Source organism: Sceloporus occidentalis, unplaced genomic scaffold (genome assembly GCF_023333645.1).
Source record: "Sceloporus occidentalis isolate IW3139 unplaced genomic scaffold, rSceOcc1.0.p SCAF_1, whole genome shotgun sequence".
NCBI lineage: Eukaryota > Metazoa > Chordata > Lepidosauria > Squamata > Phrynosomatidae > Sceloporus > Sceloporus occidentalis.
In genome coordinates this window covers 173,023,714-173,037,399 of record NW_028316981.1, presented here as the reverse complement: position 1 = coordinate 173,037,399, position 13,686 = coordinate 173,023,714, and the positions used below count along the sequence as shown (strand labels likewise).

Genomic DNA, 13,686 nt, shown 5'->3' with positions numbered 1-13,686 from the left:
GCCCAGTGGTTCTCAAACATTTTACCTCAGTGTGACACCCCCTCTCCCCACTTACATGTACATGCAGGCATTGCACCCTCCTCATTCAACGTAGTATATGAATAATATATTTTGTTTGTTTAGTGTGTATATTTTCATTTGCACATTCATGTACAATGAGCCCTTGGCATCTGTGGAGGTTTGGTTCCAGGACTCTCTGTGGATATCCAAATCCATGGATGCTCAACTCCCATTAAATACAATGGTGTAGTAAATTGATGTCCCTTATATAAAATGGCAAAATCAAGGTTTGCTTTTAGAATTTTGCATATATATTTAAACATATTCAAGCCATGGATGGTTAAATGGGTGGATAAAGAATCTGTGGATACAGAGGGATGACTGTATATTCATATTTTAACATTTTATAAGGAAATAACATCATTCAAATTAGAACAGTTTTAATTAAGTAAATTCAATCTTTAACTGAATACTTGTGTAAATTTTACACATTAAAAAAGTTTGGAAAGAGGAGGAGGAAGAGGGATGAGAGCCTCCAAGTCTCATGCCCCCCTTGAGCAACTCACTCACACACACACACATGGTTCCTGCCCCACCATTTGAGAACCACTGATCTAGCCCTTTTGCAGTACTGAAACTAGTTTGACTCTACTCCATGGATACTCTTGTCAAACTCATTGCTCATCCTTGGCTTCCCAGAACTGCTGCTGACGCACAGACCTAATAGTTGAGGGCTGACCTGCGTTCCTCAGTTTCTTCACTGGGCTCAAGGTCTCCAGGCCCAGCTGTCTCTCTTTCCTGGTGCATCCTTTTCCATTACCTCTCTGCAAAGGGAAGGCCAGCTATTGTACACCAGGAAATGGCAGCTCCCTGCCCGCCTGCCCTGATCTCACAAAGCCCACCCTGGCTCCCGTCTCATAGTCTCCAGCTTCACATCCTCCTGACTCAGACATTCCCGAAGGCTCCATGGGTGGAGAGAGCCAGCGAAAGTGGATGGTCTGCAGTCATGCACCGTGGGTAAGGCAGGCTTGCTTCAACCTTGCATGGCCTCAGCAACCTCAGCAAGCTGCCTTGCTCAGCCAGGACTCTGAGGCACATGTGGGATTAATGTCACTATCACCTGCATAGCCATGAAGCCACAGAGCGTGGTGGAAACTCTCCTGAGAGCCCTAGGGAGAAGAGAGAGCACCCGAATGCCAAGTAGCCTCCGGGTAAGTGTCTAGCAAGAAGCCAAGGGATGAAGGTGTGAGGGGAAAGAGACAAAAGTGGGGAGATGTGCCAGCTTTTCTTTGCAAGCTAGGAAAGAAAGAGAGAGAGAAAAACTTTGACTGTCCAGGTTGTTTTATGCTTCTGGTGAAGTTGGCTTTAAGCTGCAGAAGTTTGCGCCAGAGTAAATTTGCTTGAGCCAAGGCATACATTATGGGAAACATAATTCTTCCAACGTCACTTTTATTGCAGAGAAACAGCGGCAAAGAGGCCCCAATCCAGAAAGTGCTTGTAATCCAGTGGAGGGCCTCACAATGTTTGTTTGCTGACCGCCTACACACGCATACATGCATCGGTTACGCTTTGGTTCCCATAGGAATATTTTGCGATGGAATATCCTAATGTTTGCTCTCTAAAACTGACTTAATATGACCACTTTTCCAGAGCATCATGAGCAGCCGTTCTCCCTAACCCCAGTCTAAAAATAAAGATATTTTGCTGTATCTTTTCCTCTTTGTTTTCCTTGCTGCCAATGAGGACAACAATTTTTTTCCCGGAGGCCAAGGAGGAATGTGCCTCATAGATCTTACTTTCATGCTCAGTATCTTGAGAACCAGTTTGGATATTTGCTTTTTATTGACACAAATCTTAAAGCCCCAGCTGGATGAAAGTTGGTTGGCCAAATTCCAGATCAGCCTGTTTGAGCCACTTCCTGACATATATTTTAAGAAACAGTTCTGTTCATATATCTTTCTAAAGTGATGCAGGATGAAGGGTGTTTTTGTTTTCTTTTGGATTCCTTCCTCCCCCAGATAACTAAGTATGTACATGTCAGCTGCATGTAAATTTCAGTCTAGGTGGGACAAGGGAGGGCTGGTAACAGGGCTTTTAGTTAAAACTAGGTGGCTACCAGCATGGAGTAGTGGTTTGAGGATTGGACTAGGACTCTGGAAACTAGGGTTTGATTTGCAGCTCAGCCATGAAAGCCACTGGGTCGCCTTGGGCAAGTCACATTCTCTCAGCCTCAGGGGAAGGCAAAGTCAAATTTGAAGAAATTTTGCCAAGGATACCCCATGATAGATTCACCATAGGGTTGCCATAAATCAGAAACAGCTTGAAGGACGCAACAAACACATACAGATTTGGGGTGAAAGCTGAGTGTGGTGCAGTTTGTACCATGCCTCCTATATTACCTTTCAGTTCCTAGGAGTGATAGAGGATGGACAGAGAAATAGCAGGGGGAGAGGGGCAAAAGGTAGGCATCCCCCATAAAAATAATTCCTCCCTGTGAAATTTTCTGTAAGTCTCCAAATTTCTAGCATTTCAGAGAATGAGACACTGAAAATTGTTTGCAACTAGAACTCTTACATTCTCTGTGCTTGCATTCCCTTGGTCATTTGTTGTTGTTGTTGTTGTTGTTGTTGTACGCCCCCAACTCCTACCTATGGCAACTCTATGATGGAGTTTTCTTGCCAAAATTTATTTGGAAAAAGTTTGTGATGGCCTTCTTGTGGTGCTTCTACACTGTAGAAATAATGCAGTTTGACTTTAAGTGCTGCAGCACCACCCTGTGGAATCCTGGGATTTGTAGTTTTGCAAGGCCTTTAGCCTTCTCTGCAAAAAAGTGTGCTGGTGCCTCACAAGACTACAAATCCCAGGATTCTGTAGGATAGATCCATAGCTCTTAAAGAAGTGTCAAATTGCATTATTTCTACAGTGTAGATGCATACCTAAAGAGATTGACTTTTGCCCAAGATCACCCAGGTTCCCTGGCTGAGCAAGGATTTGAACTCTGGTCTCTCTGAGTCCTAGTGCACACTTACTATACCAGGCTGGCTCGATTTGGGACCTTTTGCCTGCCTTTTTTCTTTGGACACCTAAACTATATTTCTAAACGCTGAATTTAAGCTTTAAGTTCCTACTGTGCTAAACCAGCCAACCTTGTTTTAAAGCCTTGAAGCACCGAGAGAGGATACAACAGCCATGCCTCTCTTCCCACTCTGTCACAGACTCTTTCACCCATCTGTTTTGTGTGTGTGTGTGTTTGTGTGTGTTTTGTTTTGAAACTAAATATACTCTAGTTTCTGTCATCAGGTTTGGAAGGGTTGTATCTGGGATGTTGTTGTGCTGAAGTTAAAAATTCCACACTCCACCTATTGTAATTTTTTTGGACCACTTGGGGTGTTTTAGAAATGGCTTCCTATCCTCTGGTGAACTTTTCTGTCCAGTTTTCCAGAAGAGAGTTCAGTAATCCAGCTGCCTTCTATATAGCCTTCTCACTTATCTAAGAGATTTGTGGAGCAGTCTCAGGTGGTGCTGTATGAAGCAAAAAAGCAATCTCTTCTACGTTTCACCGATAAAAACCCAGATATGTGTGGCTAAGCAACATCACAGTGTGGTCAAGATGGTATAATGAGGAAAAAGAAAGATGCTTAGGAGTAGATGCAGCAGTTTACTTTTACCTGAAGCTACAAGAAAGGGCAATATTCCCTCCCTTTCTCTTCTCTTCTGCACTTTGAGCTCAGTTTGCAACAATTGAAGCAAGCTGAGGACAAAAGGGGAAATTGGAAAAGAAGATAGAAACTGGGACATTTTAAAGCCAGCTGAAAAACTGAATGATAGAGGATTCATCAAGGCAAAAGGTATTCCAAAAAAAAAGAAAGAAAGAAAGAAAAAAGAAAAAGAAAATAAATGATTTTTTTTAAAAAAAAAAATGAAAAGTGAATAGGAAACAGTGCAAGGTGCATGCACCAGTACAGTGTGTTGTACAAGTTCAGCAGCTCAGGATGGTGCTGCTAACCTGATAAAAATTCAGTCCTGTATCTTGTTAGTAGCCCAACTAGAGTAAAGCCACTTCGATATTTGTATTTACATTAAGTGCTGATTCATCTGTCAGCAATTCAGTCATTGAGTCTACACTAGTATGAGACCAATACAACCCAGACTGCAAGGTGTGGAAGGTACAGGAAGAAAGGGAGAGCAGACATCTTAACCGAGTCTACCCCAGATGATGATGATGATGATGATGATGTTTATGTTTTACCTACCTTTCCCCATGGATTGAGGCAGGGAACAAAACAAATCAGTAATGCACAATATCAGTTACCACACATAGATAAATTCTACCTTTAATAATAAAAAACTCAGCTTTTTGCTGACGCAATGTTGCAGTAAAGTGGCAGCCGCTACACTGCAGAATTGATGCAGTTTGACACCACTTTAAGGCAACCCCCTCTGAACAAATCTTGCCAAGAAATCCCAGTGACAGCTTTGCCTTAGGATTGCCGTAAATCAGAAACAACTTGAAGGCACACAACATCAGCTTTTCAAATACTGCAATGAATAAGAGCAATTAATTAATTAAAAAGTAACTTTGCAAGCATAAAAGTGAGCAACTTTCCAGTGGTAGACCTGCTTTCCCAATCAACCAGGGACTGTATTGCTGCTACAAAACCATGGATCCTTGTAAGATGGAACTTGCAAGAGCTCTCCATGGTACAGGAGGGTGCTGGAATGCCATAGAGCCAGCACCTTCCTTTCCTAAACTCGCTTCTTCCTTTTGGGAAGGATCCTTTCTGGGAAGGAAAGATAGAAAAGGTTCCCATCTCTGAAGTTGTAATACAGCGTTCAAACCACTACACTACACTGGCTTTATTAGTTGATTAAGTGCTGCTGCATATTTAGTGAAGATACTTTTATATGCCGCTTAACGTCACAGCATGACAACACACCTGTTTGTTTGTTTGTTTGGAAGGGGGTTTATTTGACAGAATGCACCTAATGCTGGCTTCTATGCAATTATATCAGAGCTTGGTAAGTTACTTTGTAAAAAGTAATTAGTTACAGTTATATTGTCAAGGTCTCAAACCCCTACTATGATGCCATTATCGTTAGAATTTTGAAAGTAACTTTAGTTTGTTGTTAATAATGCTTGGTTTTAATTACTTTAAGAACACCACAAATGCTACAAGTTTTCTGGCCTGTGATACAAAACCACACCTGAATGATGAGATCATACATATCCTTAAATATGAAAGAAACTAAATCACACTTAAAATGGAAAAGGAGCAAAAAGATTCCTCATTATCTGCCACAGTGTAACTTAGTTACTGAGCAAAATGAATCAACAACAAGTAATCTGTTGTTTGTAAAATGTTAGTTCCGTACTGTTATACAGGATTGGATTATAATTTACATTTGTAGGTGCAGATTTAGAAAGGACATTAAGTGATGTGAGATCTTTCAGAACCTGAAAGGAAGCTGTTTTTCTTAGGCCTCAGTACTAACACTTCACACGCTTGTTTGCTGGCTTTGGATACAGCCCAGAAAGGAAATACTTCTCCAAAGTTTCCTTCTCAGCAGAACTGGGACAGGAAGGATGGGCCTTGTTCATCTATATGACAGATCCTTCAAGAGCCCCTTCAAGGCTCTGAACCTTTTGTTTGTTCTTGTTACCAAGGCAAGGGGTGGGAGTGTGGGGTGGGATTTAAGTATCATAATGCTGGCTTGAAGTTGTAATCCTGCCCAGGCTTACTGCAGACCCACCAACTGTCCCAATTTGACAGAAACCATCCTGATTAATCCTCTGCCATCCTACTTTTTCTGCTGTTCTTGAAGTGTCCCAGTTTTTCTCACCTCTTCCCATTGATTGTCTCTTTTCATCTCTTTGTTGCTGTTGGAAGTGGTGTGTGCCTTCAAGTCGTTTCCAATTTATGGCGACCCTATCATGAGGTTTTCTGGGACTGAGTGTGTGTGACTCCCCCAGGGTAATCCAGTGGATTTGCATGGTCAAGAATTAAACCTTGCTCTCCAGAGTCATAGTCCAATGCTCAAACTACTACACCACACTAGCTCATCCTTCACTTACTTTGCTTGCTTCAAACTTGAGGTCAAAATGCAAAAGTAGCTTGCACTGAATTAAACTGACAAGCAAGGAGGACAGGGAAGGGAGTGAAAACCTCTCCTTCCCAACTGGTAGGCAAAAGCAAACTGCTGCAGCCTCTTCTCGTGTGTTTTATTTTTCCTCATTAATAATCTTTGCCATATTGACCACATTTTGTCTCAGAGTGCTGGCTTAAGGTTATCATCCTACCCATGCTTCCTAAGGCAGGGGTAGGAAATCTGTTTTGGCCTGGTCTAGTTTGGCAGGGGCTTCAGGACTGTGTTCCAGGAGAGGAGGGGATCACAAATGTAGGGTGGGACCAGAGCAAAGACCGCAGGGCTAGCTGACCAACCTGGGCATTTCCCCATTTAGGGTAACTTGGTTATATGCATGCTAACTCAGCATTAATCTCCAAAGTCCCAGGTTCCGGGGCTGGAAATGACAGCTCAGTTCTATTCAACACCTTCCCAAACAGCAAACCAACATTCTCATTGAAACTGTTGACATTTGGATGCAGACATGCATACAATCAAGCTAGCTCTATTGTTTTGTTGTTGTATGTTTTCAAGTTATTTCCCGCTTATGGCAACCCTATCATGGGGTTCTCTTGGCAGGTTTCTTCAGAGGAGGTTTGCCATTGCCATCCCCTGAGGCTAAAAGTGTGTGACTTGCCTAAGGTCACCCAGTGGGTTTCCATGGCCAAGCTAGAATTCAAACCTTGGTCTCCAGAGTCATAGTCCAACACTCAAACCACTGTGCCATGCTGGCTCTCATACATCCTTCTTATTCACAGGATGAATGCTTAATGCAGTTTCCTCCTAAAAGAAGGGGCCTTAATTTCTGAATAAATATCTTAAAGGCACCAGATCCCATCTGATCTTGGAAGCTAAGCAGGATCAGCCCTGGTTAGTACTTGGATGGGAAATTGCCAATGAACTACATTTCAGGCTACATTTCAGAGGAAGGAACTGGCAAAACTATCTCCAACTATTCCTTGCCTAGGAAAACCCTGTGAAATTCATGGGGCGCTCAAAAGTACACAAGCATGTGCGCACGCACACAAAAGGACTAGGACTACAAAGACCAGCCGTGCTGTCTATGATCTCTTGGTTTGTATGCATTTGTCAGTGCATAAAATTCCCTCACAGATCAGTCAGCTGGTTTTGGTGGGATGTCTGTTACCAAACATTTGCACTGAAGAGTTCCCAGGGAAGTAATTAAAATGACACTCTCTCAGATAGACTTCCAAACCTTTGATTTAAGCTTCATGTGCAAAACATGGGGTTTTGTTTAACCAGCAATTTTGAGGAAGAGGGTTTCCACCTCCCCAGCCCAAAAAACCCAAACTAGAGGGAGACGCAAGAAAATTCCCAGGTTTCTTCAGACATTCCTGCATGCTTACCAGCTCTTATTCCAAGCAATGCTGGGAAACTCAAACCAGGAGAAAGAGGGTGGGTGGGTGGGTGAGAATCAGGAAATGACATTTGCTTGTAAATCAGGAAAGAGGAAACTGACTGGATTATTTTTTTTCTTTTCCTTTTTACAGCGATGAGCTGCGTGACTCTCAAAGTAGGCAGGAGGGGCAGCTTGCAAATTAATCTGCTGGGCACAATGAAATCAGCAGAATTCACATTTGTTCTCAAAAGGTCCATCAGTGCAAGGGAGGAGGTTTGAAAGCAGGGATATCTTGACAGATCCTATTTTTAAAAGTCCTGTTCCTGACCTCCAGAGCCCAGCCTGCTATTCTTAAGCGGTTGCCCAATTCCCATGAGATTTCCTGCGTTATGGAACACTGTGTTCTGCTGGGATGGAAAACCTCCCATCTCTTTGCACAGCTGTACTTCAGTGCAGGAGGTCAGAGAGATCTGCTGAGGCTGCCCATAGATTAGCCCTAGATCATCATAGAGATAGCAGTGCGTGGTATCTATACAGTCGGAAGCATCTGTGGCATCCTGGACAAGTTGATTTTTTTGAAGAGTTGGTTTGGGAAGTGAGTGATCCACATGATCCAACTTTCTTTATTCTAGTGAGATCTGCTAGTAAAACCCAAAACTTAGGGAAACGTATTTTTATGGACTACAACTCCCAGAATCCTCTAGCCAGCACAGCATACCATCCAACTGCCCCAGTTTGGCAGGGATGATCCAGATTTATCTTTTGATGTCACATTTTCTCAGCTGCTTTTAAAATGTCCCAGTTTCCCACTCCTCCTCCCACTTTTCCCTTTTGTCCTAAGCTTATTTTAGTTGCTGTAGGGAGCCTCGGTGGTGCAGTGGTTAAATTCTGGTACAGCAGCCATTCACTGACAGCCACAAGGTTGTAAGATCCATTCTTGCCAGTGGCGACTCAGCCTGTCATCCTTTGAGGTCGCTAAAATGAGTACCCAGCTTGTTGGGGGCAATTTGCTTACACATTGTAAACTGCTTAGGGAGTGCTTAAGTGCACTGATAAGCGGTATAGAAATGTACTTGCCATAAAATTCATCATTTAAAATTCACAATTTAAAAATCATCTGGATGGGCCTGCCAGAAGAAACTAGTCTTCAATGCTCTTTTAAATTTAGACAGCGTATGCACATTATAAACTGCTTAGAGACTGCTTAGTTCAGTATGAAGCAGTATAGAAATGTAGCTGCCATTGCTAGCTGCTATTGCTATTGCTGTAAAATTAGTTCAAAATGAAAAGTAGTTTGCCTTCAATTAAGTCAGAAGCTGGGGAGAGAGGCAGAATCTTGCCCTTCCCAGTAGCCTAGGGCAAAATCATACCACTGCAACCTCCCTTTCTTGTCTGTTCCTCCTCATTAATAACATTTTCCATCTTGGCCACACTCTAATGTTGTTCCAAACACAGTCTGGGCAACCAGCCAAAAGTGATTGCTACACAGTTGATAGCCAGCAGCTAATGAGTAAGCATAGTCACAGAGTAGCATACAATTCAGCACTTACTTTACTTTAGTAAATATGAGCTTTCAGTCCCAAACAGAGCTCAGCAATGTCCAAGAGAAGAAAGTGGCATTCTGAATCAAGAAACACAGTCCAGGTCAACCACAGAGTTCAGGAACATGACAGAGAGGTATGTTATCTCCAACAATAACTGGAAGTTTATAGAGCAGCTGAAAATGTATAGATCAGCAGCTTAATGCAGGTGCTTCTTAATTAATTGCTGTTTCCAATAAATCATGTGAGACCCCCTAAAGCCTTCCCTTTGTTGCCTCCACTTGGTGAAGGTAAGTAGCGTGAGTGGTCTAAATGAGCAGGACTCTCTGCCAGAGCTGGTACTGCACTCTGGTCTGTCTCTGAGACATGTGGATAATGGAACCTCCTTCTGCTCTGATTCAGCAGCAGGTCCCAGCAGGTCCACTGCTTCAGTCTCTGAGTCAGAGTCCATGTCCATGTTCTGGAAGCAGGGAAAGACAGATGTTGCTTGGTTACACATGTCCTAATTTTCTTCTCTGAAATATTGGAGGATATGGAACAGCCAGTAGCCCTGCTAGGCAGAGAACTCTGGCAGCTGTGTCCCCAAATTAACATTTTCTAAGGCTTGAATGAATTCTATGCTGTAGCTGTTGGCTCTCTGTATTTTAGTTTACTGTTAGGCCATGTTTGCATGTGCCATATAACACATCCTCCCTCTCCACCCTGATGGCAAAGTCCAGATGATGCAGGGCCCCGTCCCTGATTCTGATTCTGGTGTGAAAAGTCATGATGATGTGTGGCCAGTTCAGCACAGAACCTGGGGTATACCAACCTTAAAACAGATTTTATAAGCTCACCTTCTGCTCCAGATCTTCCTAAAAAATCCAGAGTCCTCCGGAATGACACTGACTGGCTGTCCATATGTGCGGCCAACTGGGCTAGCCACCACAAGTTGCTCTGAGATCAGAACAAAGTGCCAACCATATGATCAATGGTAGGCACCTCATTTTTGGCATAAGAGCAGTCTGTCCAACACAGCAGGATGTGCATGTGAACAGCTGCCTAGCATCACTCTGGAGTTTACAGGTAATGGGAGGAATTCGGGGCAGCTTTGGGGCCAGAATACTCCAGGCTTTTCCCAGGATAGTCTGGCCCATGTGGATGCAACCTTAGCTGGTCTTTGGTAAATTTAGTTGGGTTTTATTTAGAGGTATCCAGTTATTGATCTCTAATAAATCACATCAGAAGTGTCTCAGACAGAGGTGGAGTATTGGTTGTAACAGCCTGTGTGTTTGGTATGGATTTCCCTGGAAAGAAGTTTAGGGGCGCATTCCTACTATGAAATAGAGTGAATTGCCGATCGATGTAAATGACCCTCATTTCCATTTGAAACCAGTTCCTGTCGCAATGTGATCAATTCCTGTTATGATAAAGTGAAGCAAAGGCAAAAAAACCCAGTTTTTCCAGACCGTGGCAGGTTACAAATCGCCGGGTTGCAGTGGTCTCCCGCCGCCGCCGCTTGCAGCATCCGGGAGCCGCAGCAGCCAAACCGCAGGGCTCCCAGATGCTCCGAGGAAGGAGCGCGGAAATCGCACTCCTTCCTGGGCCTCGGAAGTGGCGCCGCAAAGCGCAAGGCGCGCTTTCACGGCATCACTTCCGCCGCGACACGTCTGGACGCTATGCGTCCAAGACGTCAAAATGGCGGCGGCCATGTGGAATGGCCGCCACCATTTTGTACGCGCAGAGCGCGTACTAGGGTTGGGGGGTGCGGAAGCGCTGCCCCTTCCTAACCCTAGTATGCACTCCACGCGTACTTTCTGGCGGTATGTAACCCGCCAGTAGTTTGAAAGAGGTTTGTTTGAGAAGAATCAATTCTGAAGCAAAGTTTAATAAGTGGAAATGACAAATCAGAATTGATTCATTCTGGAGGGGAGGAACTAATGGCAGAGGGGTGTTTACCACCACCACCACCCATCAGTTTTTGGCAGATCCACCATTTTCCACGCTCTCAACGTTGCCTTTGTACTTGCGTTGGTGCATTTTTTACTTTAAAAACCCCCATTGTCCCCCCTTTCATCCTCCTGCCTTGTTCCCCAGCTTCTCCCTCCATTCCCCGGTTTCCTCCTTCTATCCCCGGCTGGCTCCTTCTCTCTCCATCCCTGGCTTCCTCCTCATGTAGAGCCGATTTGAAGTGGCACATCAACTGTGCCAAAAAAAAAAAAAAGCCATTACACTGGGGTAAGAAAATGATCTGCTTTGATAGTGGGAACAAGGGACCTTTTGGAATATATTTCCAACACGGAACGAGGGCGAATTGGGAATCGGTAGTCGGTTTAAACTGCAAGTGGGAATGAGCCCATGGATTGGTTTTGCTTTTACTCAGAGTCCAATTAGTGGTAAAAAAAATTATTTAAGTCCTAGGGCAGTGTGACAAGTCAGCAGTGTGTAGCTTGGCTCATTTGCTTGAAGCGTGTGATACTATTGCTTTGTAAGCTTCTCTTCCAGTGTGTCTATTGTCCACATGTTGTGGTCTGAAGCCCTCTTCACATCTTAACATTAATTTATTTGTTACTCCCCCTTGTACCCCGAGTACACAAGGCAACTAACAATAAAATCCAGTAAAACAAGGATTGTTGAAAAATAGAACAGATTTTTTTTGAACTGAAGACACTGATGGAACAATCAAAACCACATCTATAAGGAAGAAAATGTTCTCCACTACTCTGCCTTAAACCCAACCTGGAAGTTTTTAAATGTTCAGTGTGTGTGGTATATATTCAGAATACTGGGTAAGTGAGCAAACTGGCTTTCTAATGCTACATTGATATTACATACCCCCAAAATCCCTTTGATAAAAACCAATCACATGTGGCCAGGCAGCATCCAAGTGTTGTAAAGACAGCAAAGGTTATTAATGAAAAACATAAAACTAGGAAATACTGCAGCAATTTACTTTTGCCTGAGCTTGCTGAGAAGGGCTATTTAAGTACAAATTATTTTTGCATTTTGAATACAGTTTTCAGCAATGGAAATAAGCTGAGAACAAAGAGGAAAAGTGGGAAGAGGAGAGAAAAACAGACATTTTGAAAGTAGTTGAAAAGAGGGATAACAGAGGATTAATTGAGACTGTTCTTATCAAAGCGGCATAGTTGGAGGGTATGATATTGCAAGAAAAATAGAACAGGAAAACTGATTTATACAGTCTTCCAGATGCCCTGTTTTACAGTTGGATAACATAACACGATGTGTGTGAGAGAGAGTGTGCCTGGCTGCAGCCGCACTGCAAAAATAATCTAGTTTGACACCACTTTAACTGCCATAGCTCAGTGCTATAGAATCCAAAGACTGGTAGTTTGTTGTGGCCCCAGAGTGCTCTGACAGAGAAGGCTAAATGTCTCACAAAATTACAGTCCCAGAATTCCATACCATTGTGTCATGGCAGCTAAAGTGGTGTCAGACTGGATTATTTCTGCAGTGCAGATGCAGTCACACACACACACACACACACACACTGTAAGAGAGAGAGAGAGAATGAATATGATCTTTCAGCAGTTGGATTAAACAGCTTTTAAGTGCCTTCTGATTCTTTGATTCTATGAGTAAATACCATAGTGTCTATTTCCTTATGACTTTCCTTCATGTTGAGGAGATTCCAGCTACTACCCTGTTATATTTTACTCCCCCCCCCTTGTTGTCTCTGGTTCTCATTCCATTTGTGACCCCTAAGTCCAGGTCAATTTTGAGGGGAAAACATAGCAGCGAGCTCTGGGGTGGTCTTGTCATGACACAAAAAGCAATTGTCTCTTGTGTGATTGTGCATGTTGTATTCATGACTTGACAATGTCACTGAAAAGGTGTCTTCTAACAATGCTTGAAAAATAGAGCAGCAATAAATCGGAGGTGTTGATGCGTGATAGATACTGCCAAAAGTGCTATTCTCTTGCTAAATTAGCAATTTAAAATCTGGATCTGATAAAGTCCTAGTTTCCACTTTGTGTTAACTTTGCGTACCCTTGAATGTATGTGTGTGTGTAAGTGCACACAGGTATATTACAGGTTGTCAGGAGGTACACACACACCTCACCTGATCACTGCTTTTTCAGTCTCTGTCTATGTCTGCATATGCACTGCAGAAATAATCCAGTTTGACATCGCTTTACAGAATGGCTTAAAACTTTTCTTCCGGGACTTGAAAGCACACAGTAACAAATAATCCATACAAATGTGCCTTCTATGGGTTACCTTTAAAGTAATTAGAAAACTTTGTTAAACCGTTAGATTGACTTTTTCATTTCTAGTCATTATGTGCTTTTTTTTGAAAGAACTGATTATTTTTGAAACGGTGACTTCATTATGACCTCTTTTATCCTCAAAGTAACTTGTTATAGACAGCTGCATTAATTCTAACTTGTTACCTAATTTCTAAGATCTGAGCCTACTTGGCTGACAGCACAGATTCATTCCTTGGCTCTGATGGAGATTTCTCCCCCTGCACCCAACTGGGTGGAAGGGGAGCAAAACTCCCAGTTGAGCTTCTCCCATTAGGACCTGGTGAGCCAGCCTGGTGTAAGGTTTTGGCATTGGACTAAGGCTCTATCTACACTGCAGAATTAATGCAGTTTGACACCACTTTAACTGCCATGGCTCAGTGCTATGGAATTTTTGGATTTGTACTCTTTTGAG

At 43.0% G+C, this 13,686-nt stretch overlaps 1 protein-coding gene across 3 annotated transcripts in view; it reads left to right on the top strand.

Annotated features, from left to right (window-relative positions):
* Positions 1-13,686, top strand: part of LOC149322749 (tensin-2-like) — a 158,958-nt gene that overhangs the window by 52,171 nt on the left and 93,101 nt on the right. The window contains exon 1 of one of the 3 annotated variants that reach the window (XM_089482480.1): positions 1,043-1,211. The exons of the other annotated variants lie outside the window; for them this stretch is intronic. Coding sequence (XP_089338606.1) covers positions 1,131-1,211 — 81 coding nt within the window. The 5' untranslated portion in view covers positions 1,043-1,130. Of the gene's footprint in view, positions 1-1,042; positions 1,212-13,686 lie in introns of those variants that run through there. 3 annotated transcript variants of the gene reach the window in all.